The following is a 19,432-nucleotide window of genomic DNA, read 5'->3' on the forward strand; positions in this document are numbered from 1 at the left end:
CGTTCTCAGGTTCCAGATACACATGAATTTTGGGGGATACTTCTACACACTAGAGAAACTATATTGCAATTTTCAGGTGTTTGAAAGAATCAAAATGTCCTTGAGTGTACAGATTGAAGTTTTATTTCCTTGTTACAGCCATAAAATGCCTTCACACTGATTGCCAGTGGGCTAGAAATTCACTTGTGGCTACTTTAGGAACAGATCTTGAGTGTTTAATTCTAATTGTAAATGTCTTACTGTGAAAAGGGGCTTACCATATAAATGATCATCTACGACACATAAATCTTTCTTAGTTAAAGCAGTTTCTTATTTTTCTGCTTTAGAAGTATTTAGAGCAATTAAATCATACTGTACACATTTAATAGTATAAACAGTGGAATTGCATTATAAAAGGAAGGTGATAGTAATGTGTCAGAACAGAAGCAAGTGCTACCGTCTTGAGTCCTATGGGTTAGTTTAATTTCTAATTAAAGTCTAATTTCCAGCAGGGGCATGCAGTTATAGATCATAACTTTTTAGTACCCTATAGAGAGAATGCCTTTGAGCTTTAACACATCAGTGCTCTTAAATATTGTAATGTCTTCATGAGGATTGATCTAATAATATGCTGGCACTAAAGGATGCATGCTGCTGTATACATGTTTACTTTTTAAAAGTGGGAGGTAGGTTTTCCATACATGGTTTTCTAAAATGAGAAAGAATGTTTAAACCCTAATGTTTGTTGAGTGCTAACTACGTGTCAGGCATTGTTCTAAGCTTCAGGTGCATAACTCATTTAGTCCTCATAGCAGCTCTGTGAAGTAGCTACTGTTTCCTTATCCCCATTTTGTAACTAAGAAACCGAGGTGCAGAGAGGTTGAGGAATTTGCCCACAGTCACACAGGAAGAGACAGAACTATGACTGTACTCCAGCCCAGCTTCAAAGCCTGTGCTCTTACTCTTTGAAATGGGTGAAAGTTCCTTTAAATCATTAGTCTCTTTGTGCTACCTTTTTGGCTGAACAGTTTGTAGTTCACATCACTTTTTTGGGGATAGGGAGGGTAAAGGACTGATAGCTCTGCATATAATTTTTGTAAACTCCTAACTTATTAAATGTTCAGCAACTTGTCCTATAGTTTATGCTTATAAACAGTGTTTAAAATAAGAAGGAGGCTGGGCATGCTGGCTCACGCCTATAATCCCAGCACTTTGGGAGTCCGAGGCGGGCAGATCACTGGAGTCCAGGAGTTCGAGACCAGCCTGGACAACATAGTGAGACCCCATCTCTACAAAAATGTAAAAATTAGCCAGGTGTGGTAGCATTAGCCAGGTGTGGTGGGACCTGTGGTCCCAGCTACTTGGGGAGGTTGAGGTGGAAGGATCGCTTGAGCCTGGGAGCTCAAGGCTGCAGTGAACCGTAATCACACCACTGCACTGTATCCTGGGCGACAGAGTGAGACCCTGTCTCTACAAAATTTTATTTTTGAGACAAGGTCTCACTCTGTTGCCCAGGCTGGTCTCAAACTCCTGGCCTCAAGTGATCCTCCTACCTTGGCCTCCCAAAGTGTTGGGATTACAGGTGTGAGCCACCATACCTGTCCTGTTTTTTTATTCAATTGAAATCTGAGCAAGTATTTGCTTTGTTCCTATTTTAATGTTGTGATGGTAATTCCAACTGTTTTCTTCTTTGCTTTTTAGATATTCCTCTTCGTCAAGTTATAGCTGAGGAATGTGTTGCCTTTATGTTAAACTGGAGAGAAAATGAATACCTTACACTCCAAGTTCCTGCATTTTTGCTTCAGAGTAATCCATATGTAAAGGTAGTTAATGTTTAAATAAAAGGATTGTTAGGATGGTATTATTATACTTGTTTCTTTAACTTTATACTACTTTGGGAACTTGTCTAATTTCTGTGATACAAATGATTGGACAAATGCTTGTTGATTTGTAGTTAAAGGATAGTTTTTGATAATTCATGCACTTGACCTTGTTCTAATATTTCTTTCTAATGCCCTGTAATTCATGAGCATGTAGTCACAGATTATTTAGTTAACAGATAACACATTGGTGTAATCCTAAGTAATGAGGGATTCGCTTTCTTTGCTTTGGTTGCTCTAATCACACTCTAGAACTGATGGAGTCCGTCAGGGATGCACTTCTCCTTGTTTCCATTTGAACACTTTATTCTTCTTTAGAATTTTATCCTTCTAAGTTTGCTATGTCTGAATCTCCAATAGGTTTGCTATTAGTAATTATTCCCCTAGTGAAAGAATTTATTCAGTAAATTGGCACTAAGTTATTTTGTTGTCTTAATTATATCCTTTGCAACCTAAAATGCTTCTGAGTACAGAAAATATCAAAACTAATAAGAAACTGGAGGTTTTTTCTAAGATTATATCTTTCATGTGTTAATATTATACACACTCTGAGTAAGTAGTGGGTTTTTCTCACTTTCTGGTTTTACAGTTAAAAAAAAAACAAAGTAGGCTGGGCGCAGTGGCTCACGCCTGTAATCCCAGCACTTTGGGAGGCCAAGACGTGCGGATCACAAGGTCAGGAGTTCGAGACCAGCCTGGCCAATATGGTGAAACCCTGTCTCTACTAAAAATACAAAAATTAGCCAGGTGTGGTGGCAGGTGCCTGTAGTCCTAGCTACTCAGGAGGCTGAGGCAGGAGAATCGCTTGAACCCGGGAGGCAGAGTTTGCGTGAGCTGAGATGGCGCCATTGCACTCCAGCCTGGGCAACAAGAGCGAAACTCTACCTCAAAAAAAAAAAAAACAAAAAAAAAAACAAACCCAAAAAACAAAGTAAAACATGTAGTGATTTAACATTATACGTCCCTGTCTCCTTTTTGGGTATATTTGGTGCTTCAGATTTTCCCATTATTTTTAATTGTTCCTATTACCTTTTGTTATTCTTTCTTTGTCCCAACTTGTCTTTGGTAATACAAAATCCTTTAAATCGGCTGGGTGCAGTGGCTCACGCCTGCAATCCCAGCACTTTGGGAGGCCGAGACGGGCAGATCACGAGGTCAGGAGATGGAGACCATCCTGGCTAACAAGGTGAAACCCCGTCCTTACTAAAAATACAAAAAAATTAGCCGGGCGTAGTGGCGGGTGCCTGTAGTCCCAGCTACTCCGGAGGCTGAGGCAGGAGAATGGCGTGAACCCGGGAGGCGGAGCTTGCAGTGAGCCCAGATGGCGCCACTGCACTCCAGCCTGGGCGACAGAGCGAGACTCTGTCTCAAAAAAAAAAAAAAATCCTTTAAATCTGTGTTTATCTGGGAACTCTTGTAAAACTGTGCCACTTAGTAACATTTGTGTTTGGTTACTTGTTTCTTCCTTCATGTATGTCCTTTTAAAAACTGAGCTCATTTCATTTTAACCCTTTCAGGATTTATTGAGAGTTTATTGATTTCTTCAGTTTTTCCCCCCTTTTTGTAATTTTTTTTTTTTTTTCCTTGAGACGGAGTCTCGCTCTGTCGCCCAGGCTGGAGTGCAGTGGCGCGATCTCGGCTCACTGCCAGCTCCGCCTCCCGGGTTCACGCCATTCTCCTGCCTCAGCCTCCCGAGTAGCTGGGACTACAGGCGCCCACCGCCATGCCCGGCTAATTTTTTGTATTTTTAGTGGTGATGGGGTTTCACCGTGTTAGCCAGGATGGTCTCAGTCTCCTGACCTCGTGATCTGCCCGCCTTGGCCTCCCAAAGTGCTGGGATTACAGGTGTGAGCCATCGAGCCCGGCCCTTTTTTTTGAGACGGAGTTTCGCTCCTGTTGCCCAGGCTGGCGTGCAATGGCACGATCTCGGCTCACCGCAACCTCCGCCTCCCGGATTCAAGCAATTCTCCTGCCTCAGCCCCCCGAGTAGCTGGGATTACAGGCATGCACCACCACGCCTGGCTAATTTTGTATTTTTAGTAGAGATGGGGTTTCTCCATGTTAGTCAGGCGGGTCTCAACTCCCGACCTCAGGTGATCTGCCCACCTCGGCCTACCAAAGTGCTGGGATTACAGGCGTGAGCCACCGCGCCCGGCCCGGCCCTTTTTGTTATCTTTACACTTGCTCGTGAAAACTGCCATACTTGAATTACCCTTTTCTTTGAAATTTCAGACATTGAATCATATCTATCTCTTCTTTTTTTTTGGAGACTGAGTCCCCCTCTGTCGCCCAGGCTGGAGTGCACTGGCACAATCTCGGCTCATTGCAACCTCTACCTCCCAGTTTCACCCCATTCTTGTGCCTCAGCCTCCCAAGTAGCTGGGATTACAGGCATGCACCACCACACCGGGGTAGTTTTTTTTTGTTTTGTATTTTTAATAGAGACGGGGTTTTGCCATGGCAGGTCTAGAACTCCTGACCTCAGGTGATCCCCCCGCCTGGGCCTCTCAAAGTGCTGGGATTACAGGCATAAGCCACCGCGCCCGACCTGAATCATTTCTATCTCTTTAGTGAACTTTCTGGCATGTGAGTTCTTAATATACTGGGCACTTGTCTCATTATGGACACCAGTATTTTCTTAGCCTTTAAGAAAATCAGATGAGGGAACCGTTGTGTTCCAAGGTTACTGTCATTTACACTTAGAATCATAGCTTGTCACTGAGTGCAAAGACAGCATAGTAACTCTTCTCTTTACCTCTGGCAGTGAATTCTGTGGAGCTGTGCACCAGGAGAGATAGGCATGTGTTTGTGTAATGAATGCTTGAGGGTCTGCAATGTGTAAGGACACAGGAAATTGTTTTGTTGGTTGCCTAACTCTGGGAGAGGCTGTCTCACTGCTTCCTGCAGTTCCCCTGATCTGGTCCAAAAGGAGGAAGGATGTGTGGTGACTTTGCGAAAGAATTGTCACTTAGATGTCTCTTCATATGTCATCTGGTGGTTAGGGTTTTGTGTGCCACCTTCCATACATAATTGGCCTCTCACTGCCTTGTTAATGTCAAGGAAAAAGGAATTAGAGAAAGAAGTTTAGAATGAGGGATTGTGTTTTGAAAAAAATACAATCTGAATCAGTTTCCACACTTCCAATCTGGTGTGGAATGCACCACACACACACACGCACACACGTGTAGGAAAAAGTCTGAAAGGATATTAACAGCCATTATCTCTAGATAATGGGAAATTTGGTGATTTTAATGTTTTCTATAGTTACATAGGAACATATTTTCCTACTCATATATTACATAATCACAAATAGGAACAGAAAATTCTTAAGCATGTCACTAAAATATACCCTTTTGAAATAATATAAAACTGTCTAGTCTGCCCCTTGGATCAGAGTGGGTGGCAGTGTCACATAATGGAAAGGGCACAGGTTATAGGCACTTGGATGATAAGAACCTAGGTAGCAGTGGGGGGGTTGGCAGCCACAGTGGTGCTAGTATAGGCTAAAACCTTAGGTTGTTCATGTGGCCTACCAGGCTTCTTAAGGTGTGCGTGCTTCTCCTCCTCCAGGTGCAGTTCCCCTGCCCCTTGGCGTTCCAGCCCTGTGCTGGCAGCACCAGCATGCCCACGCCATGTTTCCATTCTGCACCTGTGCACACGCTGTTTGTCACATTAGCCAGGATGTCCTTTCCAGCTTTGCGTGTTTGTGTGATTTCTCTGATGCTTTCCCATATTCTTTTCTCTGTAAATGAGTAAATCACTTCCTCTTCCTGCTTCCTTTGTACTGTTGTACTGATCCTGCTACTGTTGTACTGTTGACTTATTTCTTTTGTTGTGTTTATGCTGAATAGTAAGTTATTTATCCACTTGTCTTCTCTATAAGACAATGAACTGCTTCAGGGCAGTTAATTTTTATGTTGTGCTTTCCATGATGCCCACCACACATAGTAGGTGCTCAAGAATGTTTGTGGAATTCAATTGATTTGAGGCCTTAGACTTTGAAAATTTTTAAAATTAAATTTATGTAATAAATTCAGTGACCTTAAAGCATATGATCCCTGACAACAGAAGATGAATTTGAGCTAAGAGCTACAGTAGCCCTGGCATTACACTGCAGTGAATAACTGCATGTATTGTGATTCCATTTCTCAGAGAAGAGTATTTTAGGTAAGCTTGCAGGATGAAATATCCTGCTAGGCCATTGGTCCGTGTCTATTCACCTAGTATAGGTAGGGTTTTTATGTTATTCTCACGAGCTTCGGAAAGCCACAGTACTCTTGTTAATTTTCTTAGGCATGATCACAGAGTTGTGGTTATGGAGAAGAATGTCCTCGTCCTTAGAAGATGTATGTGGAAGTTTTTAGGGATGAAATATTGTGTCTAACTTAGTTTAATATGGTTTAACAAAAAAATTTATGTAGATATATAAAGCAAACATGGCAGAATAGTCACAATGTGTCAGGTATTTATTGAATTTTTTTTTTATTTTTCTGTTTGAAATTTTTCATAACAAAAAAATGTAGAGAAAAACCACCAATTTTTGTCCTTGTCACAATCTTGCCACCTCCTTAAAAAAGCCGCCTTAAGCAGTAGGGACCCCTAGGTCCATTTTAAGTAGAAACCAGGGGTTCCTGATGGATTTGAAATTATCCTTGCTACTGCACCCTCTACAAGAGCCATGGAGTATAAAAGTTAATATGAACAAGGGTAAAGGGGCCCAGTTCTGAATTTGGCCAGATGCTGTGTCTCACGCCTGTAATCTCAGCACTTTGGGAGGCCGAGGCGGATAGATCACTTGAGGCCAGGAGTTCGAGACCAGCCTGGCCAACATGGTGAAACCCCGTCTCTACTAAAAATACAGAAATTAGCCGGGCATGGTGACACATGCCTGTAATTCCAGCTACTTAGGAGGCTGAGGCACAAAAATCGTTTGAGCCTGGGAGGCGGAGGTTGCAGTGAGCCAAGATTATACCACTGCATTCCAGCCTGGGTGCAGAGCAAGACCCTGCCTCCAAAAAGAAAAGAAAAGAAAATAAATTCTGAATTTATTGTAAGTCAATCTTTCCCTGTCTTTTGCTTTTAGCTTTTCCACTCTTTATTTCTGGGTTCTCCCTACATCTTAGGTCGTTGAGGCTGCTTTTATTCATACCAGTCACTTTGTGTAACCTGTCCTGCCTTAATTCTACCTCCTCAGATGAGCAGTAGCTCCATTCCCAGTTGCTACCAATTTTCTTAGAGAAAAATTGCTTTAAATCTATATCCCTTAATTCTGCCAACTTCAGTTTCCTTATTCCTTTCCTTATTTTTTTCGTTGAAACAATTTTTTTTTTAGTGATTAAAAGTTGTATGTGTGTGTATGTGCACGAGGGAGAGAGAGAAATCTGAGCACTATTTTAATCTCACCCCCTGGGCTTTTACTACAGTTAACATCTTGGTGTATGCCTTCCATTACACTTTTTTTTTTCCCTATGTAACGTGGGATCATACTATGTGTATTTAGCAACTCGTTTTTTTTTCCACTTAATAAATCACCTATCTCTTTGCGTTGTCTCATTTTCGTTTTCATTAGACTATAATTGTTCAGAGACAAAGTTCGTATGCTCGAACCAGAGGATCTTTCTCAGATTCAGATCTGTCAGTACCCAATGAGCCCTAAATTCCTCAAAGGTTGTACAGAATGCACAGCATAAAATAACTGTGCTTAGTATATTTGGGCAGTCATTCCATCTTTCCTCCAGTGTGCCTTGATAATAGAACTAATGTGCACGACATTACAGATTATCTTTTGTGTATTTTGTTTTTCATGTTATAGCTTGGACAGCTTTTAGCAGCTACATGCAAAGAACTTCCAGGCCCTAAAGAAAGTAGACGGACTGCCAAAGACCTTTGGGAAGTTGTTGTTCAAATCTGTAGTGTGTCCAGTCAGCACAAACGAGGAAATGATGGCAGAGTTAGTTTAATAAAACAGAGGGAATCTACGTTAGGTATCATGTATCGGTATGTATTGGTACGTTTCTATCAGTTGTGTTTGAGTTCTTAATATTTATCCTATTTATACTATTAACCTATTAAAGGTTGATTTCAAGAACATCAGCTTTTATTCTGTATATCATAAAGTTGGACAATCTTACGAGTTCTGTAGTACTCACCTGTGATGAACCTGTCTGCCTTGGCCACCTTTGGAAAGATCTTTTGTTTATATGTCATTTTAAGAAACTATTAATCATTTAATCAACTGGAATTCAAAATCAGTAGTATTTAAGGTTGGATAGTATTGAAGACTTCACATGTGATTAAAACAGGGAAGAAATGTTATTAGGTTAGTATAACAATAGAATATTACATTCCTTTTCACACTTGCAGAATTGGAGCATTAAGAATAAACCTTCACCTATAATTTACTTTCTTGATTTTATTTTTTATTTCTAATATTAAATGTGTATTCAAAAATTTTTGTTTTGTAGGAGTGAACTGCTTTCTTTTACCAAAAAATTACGAGTAAGTTTTATTAAAAATTGCTCTAATTACTATTGCTGGTTTTTGTAGAATATGACTAAAAATTATTGGGTACTTCAAATACTGACTAAATTATTATTTGTTTTTTAATTTTTTTTTAAGGGACAGGGTCTTGATCTGTCACCCAAGCTGGAGTGCTGAGGTGTGATTGTAACTCACTGCGTCTTCTAATTCTTGAGGTTAAGCAGTCCTCCTGCCTCAGCTTTCTGAGGAACTGGGACTACAGGCACATGTAACCATGCCCAGCTAATTTTTTGTAGAGATGAGGTCTCCCCTTGTTGCCCAGGCTAGTTTCTAACTCCTGATCTCAAATTATCATCCCTTCTTGGCCCCTCACAGTGCTGGGATTACAGGTGTTAGCCACCTTGCCTGGCCTCTGGTTAAATTACTAAAGTGACCTGTTAATGTGCTTTTCTTCAGTGATCATTATTGGTGGGTGGGATATTCTGATTGGAAAAGTTTGTTTTGCATTTACTTTACCATGTTTTAGTGAACGGAGCAGGTATTTCTTTAAATTGTAAAGAAGTCTTCATAATAGGGGCTAGATGTGTGAAGCCTGGCTTTAATTTTTGCTTAGTAGGATCAATGTCATATTTATTTATTGGACATAACCTAGGTTTCACTCTTTGAACATTATTTTAAGGGATAAAAAGTTACTTGAGAGTCATGTGAGGAGTTGAGCGTGGAGATAGCACCATAAGCCAAACATTTATGCTAATTTTATGTAAATTATGTGCTATGATCCACGCCCCGCCCCCACATGCGATTAAAAAGTTGATTTTTAGTGTGCTAAAGCACATGCTAAAACAGATGCTAAATTTTAAAAAGGCAAGGGTCTTTTAAAATGCTTGATGTCTGTGAGGTTGACAGGAGAAATATTAAATAAATATACATACACTGTTTAAGGATTCTGTGTTTTCTTTCTCATAGGAACCACTCGTTTTGACTATTATTTTATCACTCTTTGTGAAACTTCACAATGTTCGGGTAAGTATTTCATAATTTCATTTAGAAAAATTTAAAAGAAATTTCTTTGTAAATCACACCTTTTTTTTTCTTTTTAAAGGAGGACATTGTGAATGATATTACAGCTGAACACATTTCTATTTGGCCATCTTCCATTCCCAAGTAAGTAGTGGTATAGCTTTTATTTTATTAATTGAGTTATGTATTTGGAAACCATTCTGACTAGTATAGATACCCTTAGATAATTTTATTAAAGGGCCAGAAATCTAAGATTCTACAGTCTTTGTGTTTCTCTATTATGATAATGATAATTATCTTCCTGTAAATTGTGGATAAGGCATAACCCTTTTTTTTTTTTTTTGAGGCAGAGTCTCACTCTGTTGCCCAGGCTGGAATGCAGTGGTACAATCTCTGCTCACTGCAATCTCTGCCTCTTGGGTTCAAGCGATTCTCATGCCTCAGCCTCCCAAATAGCTGGGATTACAGGCACCCGCCACCACGCCTGGCTAATTTTTGTATTTTTAGTAGACACATGGTTTTGCCGTGTTGGCCAGGCTGGTCTCGAACTCCTGACCTCAAGTGATCTGCCCACCTCAGCCTCCCAAAGTGCTGGGATTACAGGCAGGAGCTACCACACCTGGCCCAGCATAACTCTTAAGTAGGAGTTAAGATTTATCAGCCTTGGAACAGAAGATATAAGTGGTCCTGATTTTCAGTAGAATTGGAAAATTGGGGCCAATGAAAGAATGACTTTCTATCAGGTTTCCAGCATCTTATTTCTTTTACAAGTATCTATTTGAAAGTGATTTCTTTTTTCATAATTTTTTGTATGTCTCATCTAATGCTGCAGTTATCAAAAGGCTCCCAATCTCTTTTAGTTGCTGTAGGAACTAAACTAAACTTCTTTAATTACTTTGCGAAATATTCCCTTTTGCATGCACTACCTGAGAATCACAGTAAGATGATGGGGACTTTTTTTAGGGGAGGAAAAAGGGTTCATTTACTTGAGGAAATCATGTACATTTTTCTTTTCCCACACATAGCACTTCTCATGTAGGGGAATCAACTTGTTTCCTCACAGATGTTTTTCCTCCCTGCCCTCCCTCTCAGTCTTCTTAGTTTGTGCTTGTCCAAGCCTTATGTTATTACTCTTAGTGGCATCTTTGAAGAAGAAAAGATTTCGGTACATAGACAAGCTGATAATAGAATAATAGTAAAGAATTTGTTTCCGTCTCAATCTTAGAGATTGGAAAAGCTCTCTGTCTCATCCAGGGATTTGGAGGGTCAGAGCAGGTGAGTGCCCCCGCCCTCCACTTACTGAGGCTTGTTTCCCAAGGGAGCACCATGCTGCATGAAGCACATGTGCATGCTCCACAGCATTTGAACTGCAGAGTCCGTCATCCTGTGTTCCTGATTTTTATATAAAATCTGTTGTTAGATACCAATTCAAGAATCAGGTAGAGACAGTTTTTCTTTTCTTTTCTTTTCTCTTTTCTTTTCTTTTTTTTTTAGACATCGTGTTGCTTTGTCGCCCAGGCTGGAGTGCAGAGGTGAGGTCTCAGCTCACTGCAACCTACGCCTGCAAGGTTCAAGCGATTCTCATGCCTCAGCCTGCCAAGTATCTGGGATTACAGGTGCATGCCACCACCCCCAGCTATTTATTTGTATTTTTAGTAGAGACAGGGTTTCACCCTGTTTCCCAGGCTGGTCTTGAACCCCTAGCCTCTAGAGATCCGCCCACCTTGGGCTCCTAGAGCTCTGGAATTATAGGCGTGAGCCACCATGCCCACCCAGTTTTGGATTTTTTTTTTTTTTTTTTTGAGGCAGAGTTTTGCTTTTGTTGCCCAGGCTGGAGTGCAGTGGCGCAATCTCGGCTCTCCACAACCTCTGCCTCCCCGGTTCAAGCGATTCTCCTGCCTCAGGCTCCCGAGTACGTGGGATTACAAGCATGTGCCACCACACTCGGTGAATTTTGTATTTTTAGTAGAGACGGGTTTCTTCATGTTGGTCAGGCTGGTCCCAAACTCCTGGCCTCAGGTGATCTGCACACCTCAGCCTCCCAAAGTGCTAGGATTACAGGCGTGAGCCACCACGGCCAGCCCAGTTTTGCATTTTTTAATTGGTGGTTTCAGTGGTTGTGTTTTTGTTTGTTGGGGGTTTTTTTGAGACAAAGTCTCACTCTGTCACCCAAGCTGGAGTGCAATGGTACGATCTCGGCTTACTGCAACCTCCACCTTCCAGGTTTGAGCAATTACTACAGGCATGTGCCACCACACCTGGCTAATTTTTATTTTTATTTATTTATTTACTTATTTTTATTTTTATTTTTTGAGACGGAGTCTCGCTCTGTTGCCCAGGCTGGAGTGCAGTGGCATGATCTCAGCTCACTGCAACCTCCGCCTCCCGGGTTCAAGCAATTCTCCTGCCTCAGCCTCCTGAGTAGCTGGTGTTACAGGCACGTGCCACCACACACAGCTAATTTTTGTATTTTTAGTAAAGATGAGGTTTCACCATGTTGGTCAGGCTGGTCTCAAACTCCTGACCTTGCGATCTGCCTACCTCGGCCTCCCAAAGTGCTGGGATTACAGGCATGAGCCACTGCGCCCCACCTAATGGTTGTGTTTTTTAGCCTCTGTAGTATTACCTCTGTGGCCTAAGTTTAGACTGTAATGATTGGTTTCCAGCGTGTTTGTAAATGAGGCAAAAGAATTGTTTACCCTAGGGGCTCTGGGTCAGACTCACGGGGTTTGAGCCCCAGCCTTTTCACTTAGAGGTATATGACCTTCAAAAAGTTGGTTTCTGTGCCATGTTCCCCATCTCTAAAATAGTACCTGCCTAAAAATTATGAGGATGAAATAATATATTTTTATTTATTTCTTTTTTTTTTTGAGATGGAGTCTTGCTATGTCACCCAGGCTGGAGTGCAGTAGCGCAATCTTGGCTCACTGCAAGCTCTGCCTCCCGGGTTCACGCCATTCTCCTGCCTCAGCCTCCCAAGTAGCTGGGGCTACAGGCGCCCACCACCATGCCTGGCTAATTTTTTGTATTTTTAGTAGAGACAGGGTTTCACCATGTTAGCCAGGATGATCTTGATCTCCTGACCTCGTGATCCACCTGCCTTGGCCTCCCAAAGTACTGGTATTACAGGCGTGAGCCACCGCACCTGGCCTGAAATAATACATTTTCTAAGCTAGATATTTAGAATAAAGACTGGTACATAGTAGGCTTAACTATTATCTTCATGATGAAAATACTTTAAATTGACCCAGAGAAAACAAAATGTGACTAAATGTTTGACTAGAGAAAAGTATTTCTCCTGAGTGGGACTCTTTATTGATTCCAAGAATAGTGGGAATGGCACTGGATTGAAGATTACGTTTTTAAAACCAACTACTTGATATATAGAATTCTTACACTTGTAACATTTTGTAAATGTCTGTAAAATTGTAAGCCAATCTAACTTATATAACTATTTAAATTTAAATAAATAATGGACTACATGCTAATAATCCCACAATTCGTTTTCCACTGTACTGGGCTCTGGTGAGTTAGGGTAAACTGTAACCCCTCAGGGCAACAGAAGTACCTTGTCTAAATTCACCTTGTAAATGATAGAGCCATGCGTCTGAATCCACAGCCTGTATTCTCTACCCTTGTGCTTTACTGCTCTTAGGAGGTGGGAGCAGTTAGCAGTTTTTTGGGTGCCGGCCTCGCTTTTCTCTTCACAGTTCAATCTTCTGACTCTGTACCTGAAGGTGTCCACATTTAGCCAGGCTCACAGTACTCTTTTCTTGATTTTGAGGGCTGCCAGATGCACTGATGTGATATACTTGGACATCCAGCCCCTGACCCCATTAGGCCCCTGAAGCATCTCGAGGGGAGTCAGTAACTCTTGCAAGAAGGCTTAAGGTGGATGTAAGGCCACAAGGCAACACTGTCAGTGTCTGAGTCCTTGATTTTTATGTAACTTCTCATAGATAACAGAACTTAAAAATCATTTGGGGGCCAGGTGTGGTGGCTCAGGACTGTAATCCCCAGCACCGGGAGGCTGAGATGGGCAGATTGGCTGAGGCCAGGAGTTTGAGACCAGCCTGGCCAACATGGTGAAACCCCGTCTCTACTAAAAATACAAAAAAAAAAAAAAAATTAGCTGGGTGTGGTGGTGAGCGCCTGTAATCCCAGCTACTCAGGAGGCCGAGGCAGAGGAATCGCTTGAACCCGGGAGGCGGAGGTTGCAGTGAGCGGAGATCGTGCCACCGCACTCCAACCTGGGCGACAGAGTGAGACTCTGTCTCAAAAAAAAAAAATGATAATAATAATTTGGGGAAATTTTATGAGTCTCTTTTGTTGCCCATAAATTGTGCTAAGCAGAGGTAAGGGTTTTATCTTACTACTTCTGTATGCTTTAAACATTTGTAAAAGAGGCAAATACACTTTCTTGGTGCAGCCTTGTCTACCTTTGACATTTTGAAGAAAAGAGAACAAAAATCAGATTGTTTTCAACCCCTCATAAAAAGTTAGCCCATCACACTTTCTTAGACTTAGTTGTGTTGATAGTTCTTATAATACATTTACTCCTAGTATTTAGCATTATATTTATGTTCACCTAAATCTTGGCTGAGTTTTTGTTTTTAATAAATACATGCATGGAATTTAAAGTTGACTTTTAAAATAGAGATTAATGTTGTGTATCTTTCCTTTTAGCCTCCAGTCTGTGGACTTTGAAGCTGTGGCAATAACAGTGAAAGAGCTAGTTCGATATACACTCAGTATAAATCCAAATAACCATTCTTGGTTAATTATCCAGGCAGATATTTACTTTGGTAAGTGAGATGTTTAGTTGCTTTGTGTTTTGTTTTTATAGCACTTTTTGAAGTGAAAGTAAATATATAACCTATTTTATTTCAATACTTAAGTTTTGTTGAGATTTACTTGTCTTTAGTAAAATTAAAGCAGTAAAAGTATTTGTACTTTTTTTTTAGTGTAGAACCTTTGGTTCAGATGCTTTTAACTTTACGTTGACTACCTTTATTCTCTTTTTCAAAAAAACTGAATTTTTTTGTGTGTGTGTGATGGAGTCTTGTTCTGTTGCCCAGGCTGGAGTGAAGTGGCACGATCTTGGCTCACTGCAAACTCCGCCTCCCGGGTTCAAGCGATTCTCCTGCCTCAGCCTCCCAAGTAGCTGGGATTATAGGCACCCACCACCACGCCTGGCTAATTTTTGTATTTTTAGTAGATACGGGTTTTCGCCATGTTGGCCAGGCTGATCTTGAACTCCTGACCTCAGGTGATCTGCCCGCCTTGGCCTCCCAAATTGTTAGGATTACAGGCGTGAGCCCCTGCGCCCAGCATGAATTTTTTAAATCTAATTAATTGGTAAAACATCTTTAAGGAGAATGAGGTTTTCTTTTTAAAATGCTGTTTAGAGATTCTAAAATCTCTGCAGGTACAGTTGATCATTATTTTTATTCTTGGAGATAGATCCTAACTCTCCCCATTACTCGTCTGCTGGGTTATATGTGATAAGGTTTTCCCACTTGATACGAAACTTTCAATGCTTTATTACTGTACAGATCAAATAAAATTTCTGACTAGAATCATTTCAGAATCTGTGTTTTAGGAGTTGGTTTTTAATTTTTAAGATTTTTTCCTATCATGCTTGTTTCCTAATGAGTTGAATTTTTTAAAGGGAAAGTTCAAGATATGAAGATAAAAGGGATAGTGTGCTGAACACCGTGGGTCTACCACCCAGCTACTAATTAACAGTAATTAGCTCATGGCCAGTCTTGTTTCACGTGTTCCCTTTCCCACATCATTCCTCTCTCCTCTGGATTATTTTGATGCAAATGCTGATTTTAATGCTCATTTCCACCCCAGCCCCCAAAAGAAGCTATCAGGTTCTTGATATCTATCAAGTTCAAGATATCAGCTTGATAGCTGTCAATTTCTTGATATACCGATTCTGAACTACTTCACAAAATTATAATTTGTTTCTCGTTTGGATATTTGGGAAATAAAATCTCCAGATACTAAATTCTGTACTAGGACATTTGGCAAGAAATACTAACTAACATTTTATTTCTAGTTCTGTGGTTTGAATCTGCTTTTGTTAACTTATGAAGTTACACCTGACTCTTTACAAAGGAATCCCTGTTTTTCAACTGTTACCTCTAATGCTTTATGTCTGTTTTTCTGTTTCAGCAACGAATCAGTATTCAGCAGCTCTTCACTATTACCTCCAGGCAGGAGCTGTGTGTTCTGACTTCTTTAACAAGGCTGTGCCCCCTGATGTTTATACAGACCAGGTGAATTGTTTTCGTGGGCTGGCTGGCTTCTTGCCTACGTGTATATGTTCTTCCTGGGCCCCCTTTTGGCTGAACTTACCCATTTCCTTGTAATGTGATCGTAAGTCCCAGGTTCATGGCTCTAGAACACATCGCTCTGTGTATTTTCATTGTCCTTATTTCTAGCACCTATTGCTGTCTTGATTCCCCCAAAACACCTCAAATTCAACTTGTCCAAACTGATTTGTGTCTGTCTTTACCATAAAGTAATAAACTCCTAATACACTCCTAATAAATTCACCTGTCCTTTCAAAAACAAAAACAAAAAACCTGCAAAATACCAAACATTTTTGTTTAACCATTTGAGTTGTTCAAGCCCAAACCCTGACTATCATTTTTGGCTTTTTTCTTTACTGACCCTCCTGCCACCATCCAGTTAGCTCTCACATCTTATGGATTCTATCTCCTAAATCCCTATTTTTTTTCCCTAATTTCTTTGGTATATATTTAAGATATACAGAATAATGTTTTAATATACACAGTGAGATGATTACTACAGTCAAACAAAAAAACATATCCATTGCCTTCCTTAGTTACCCATTTTTTGTGATAAGAGCACCTAAAATCTACTCTCAGCAATTTTTTAGTATACATTACGGTATAATGAATTCTAGTCCTCATACTGTATATCAGCTTGCTAGACTTTTTCTATCTAATTGCAAATTTGTGCCATTTGACCTACTTCTTCCCATTTCCTCCCCATTCCTGCACCTGGTGTCAAATTTTGTCCGTTTTTTTTTTGATATGCATTGCCATTTTCTCTGATGTAGGCTAACAGTACCATAACTTAAATGATATTTAAAAAATACTTATAATGGCTTTCAAAATAAGATTGAACATTTATTAGATTTTTGGTTTATTTTTTACAGCACTTTTAAGTTCACAGCAAAATTGAATAAAAGGTAGAGTTCCCATATATCCCCCGTTCCTCCACACACAGCTTCCTCTTTTGACATCCCATACCAGAGTGACACATTTGTTAGAATCCATGTTAGCTGGTTTTTGAAAATAATGAGAATTTTGCTTTTGTAGGTAATAAAACGAATGATAAAATGTTGTTCTTTGCTGAATTGCCACACACAGGTTAGTTTATAATATTATGAAGTTGTTTTATTTTTACATATGTTAGAGTTTATAATAAATATAAAGCATTGAACTGGAAATTAGCTTTTATTTTCCATATCAAAATCACTTAGGGTATGTAAGAGTTTGGCATATTCTTTAAATTTTTTTTAATAGTTTACAGAATGTCAACTAAAATGAAAGTATGAATTAAAAACATTGACCTTTAAACCTCCTAAGTGGGAAAAAAGCATTTTTCAAGTTTTTAAAGATACTTTAGATTAGAAATGTGCATTAGTCATTAGGGAAATGCAAATCAAAACCATGAGATACCACTTCCTACCCACTGGGATGGCTGTAATCTAAACACATTTAAAAACACATGGTGAGGATGTGGGGAAATTGGCACCCTCATATGTTGCTGGTGGGAATATAAAATGGTGTAGCATCAAAACGGTGTAGACTCAGGAAAACAGTTTCCCAGTTCCTCAAAAAGGTAAACATAAGAATTACTATATGACCCAGCAGTTTCACTCCTAGGTGTATACCCAAGACAACTGAAAACATATGTCCACAGAAAAAATTGTGCACAAGTGTTCACAGCAGCATCATTCATAATAGCCAAAAAGTAGAAACAACCCTAATGCCCATCAAATGATGAATGACTGAACTTAATGCAGCATATCTATGCAATGAAATATTATTCAGCCATAGAAAGGAATGAGTTACTGTTACGTGGTACAGCATGGCTGAACCTTGAAAGATTATGCTAAGTGAAAGAAGCTAGACACAAAAGGCTACATAGTCTATGATTCCATTCATATGAAATGTTCAGAGTAGGCAAATGTATGGAGACAAAGTAAATTAGTGGTTATCAGAGGCCTGAGGTGAGAGGGAATGGAGAGTGACTGCTAACGGACTTTTTTGGGGGAAGTAATGAAAATGTTTTTAAATTACATAGTGGTGATGGTTGTACAACTTGGTGAATATACTAAAAACCACCAGATTGGGTACTTTAAGAGGGTAACTTTTATGGTTTCTGAATTAAATCAATAAAAACTATTTTTTAAAGAGATGGACATTATGACCTGAGTGAAATGTTTTCTATGTTAAGCAGATTGGCAGCCTAAATTTTTCCAAAATGAGCGTCTATACTTGCCAGCTATGAAAGGTTTAATTGCACACTCTGTATGTCCTTGAATGTCATGACACTTTTGCTTGGCAGTTTTCCATCCCCTTCAGTTTTCTGAACTGGCTTTTTGCCAGCTTCTCATTCAAACAAACCTCTAAAATTTGTGGTTGAGGTCACTGATGAAGAGAATATTGGTCAGACAGACACGTGTATAAAGGTTTTTGAAATTAAAATTGGATGGAATCCATAAATATGAGCGGATTCAATGTGATCTATAAGGCTTAATATAAGAGTAATTCAAGATTACCCTGTAAAACCAAGCTTTCATTACATGAAACCATTTTCAAATCTTTGTTAATGTAGGTGGCCATTTTATGTCAGTTCCTCAGAGAAATTGACTACAAAACAGCGTTTAAATCTCTGCAAGAACAAAACAGGTATGAATAATTTTTTAAAAATAATGAGGTCAACATTTTTCTGCTTAAGAAGTAACTGAATTCTGTCTTTCAGTCATGATGCTATGGACTCCTACTACGACTACATATGGGATGTTACCATTTTGGAATACTTGACTTGTATCCTTTCATCCATGTGTGTGATGTTAGAATGATCCATTTTTATAAATTAAAGGAATATTTAATATTGTATATTTTCCAAATCAAAACTGAAAATGAGTTGAGATTCTCTCATTATATTTAATACTATCAGATTTATTTTCCTTAACTGATTCATTAGATCTTCATCATAAAAGAGGAGAAACAGATAAAAGACAAATTGCAGTAAGTTACCTTATGCCTTTCTTCAGTGGTATAGTTTCCAGAATATTAAACAATTGTTAAGATGTGAACCAACAAAAAATAGATTTTTGTGTACCTAGTTACTGCCAGAATTTTATTATCAGTGTTTACTTTATAAAAGATCCTTTTTTGATAATTTTAACTGTTCCATGTCATTATATATTATTTTAAAATGTTAGATCATGTCATTTCTCAGTCCCAAACTTTCCAATGGCTTCTCATCTCATACAAAGTTAACTTGCAATGGCTTTATAAGGCTATATACAACTTGACCTCTAGCCTATCCGTCTGACTTTTCCTCCTTGCTAATTTCTGCTACACCAGTACCCCTCCTGTTCTTTCAACAAGCCAAGAACATTCACCACCTAAGAAGGGGCTTTGAAATTTTCTCTTCCAAGAACATCCAACTTCCCTCAGATCTCTCGTCAGTCATCCTTTCCTGATCATCTTATAAAGTAACAATTTCTGCTTCCCTTTTCCCCCCAGTACTCTTACTCTCATTTCTTTTTACATTTTTCTCTGGAACACTTATCAACATCTAACATACTGTATATTTTCCTAATATCTATTTCCCCAGGAGGGTAAGGACTTGTTTTGTCATAGTTGGTCCCTAGAATGGTGCCTGGCACATATTAGGTGCCCCAGAATCACTGATTAGATGAACTCTTTGTCTAAATTTGATGTATGGGCCAAAACATTTTAAATTGTATGGCCATATTTACTTGTCTAACATTTACTGCGGCAGTATCACCACAG

At 39.5% G+C, this 19,432-nt stretch overlaps 1 protein-coding gene across 6 annotated transcripts in view; it reads left to right on the forward strand.

Moving 5' to 3' along the window:
* INTS8 (integrator complex subunit 8) overlaps positions 1 to 19,432 on the forward strand; it is a 57,161-nt gene that overhangs the window by 34,674 nt on the left and 3,055 nt on the right. For 2 of the 6 annotated variants that reach the window (XM_009455680.5, XM_063816421.1), the window contains 11 exons: positions 1,681 to 1,802; positions 7,672 to 7,856; positions 8,324 to 8,357; positions 9,306 to 9,362; positions 9,442 to 9,503; positions 14,046 to 14,164; positions 15,543 to 15,646; positions 16,718 to 16,768; positions 18,243 to 18,316; positions 18,390 to 18,454; positions 18,615 to 18,658. In XM_009455680.5, the coding sequence (XP_009453955.3) occupies positions 1,681 to 1,802; positions 7,672 to 7,856; positions 8,324 to 8,357; positions 9,306 to 9,362; positions 9,442 to 9,503; positions 14,046 to 14,164; positions 15,543 to 15,646; positions 16,718 to 16,768; positions 18,243 to 18,316; positions 18,390 to 18,454; positions 18,615 to 18,658 (917 nt within the window). The remainder of the gene's footprint in view (positions 1 to 1,680; positions 1,803 to 7,671; positions 7,857 to 8,323; positions 8,358 to 9,305; positions 9,363 to 9,441; positions 9,504 to 14,045; positions 14,165 to 15,542; positions 15,647 to 16,717; positions 16,769 to 18,242; positions 18,317 to 18,389; positions 18,455 to 18,614; positions 18,659 to 19,432) is intronic. The other 4 variants (XM_016959696.4, XM_063816420.1, XM_016959695.4 and 1 more) reach the window with 3 other exon arrangements.

This window comes from Pan troglodytes, chromosome 7 (genome assembly GCF_028858775.2).
Source record: "Pan troglodytes isolate AG18354 chromosome 7, NHGRI_mPanTro3-v2.0_pri, whole genome shotgun sequence".
In the NCBI taxonomy this organism is placed as follows: domain Eukaryota; kingdom Metazoa; phylum Chordata; class Mammalia; order Primates; family Hominidae; genus Pan; species Pan troglodytes.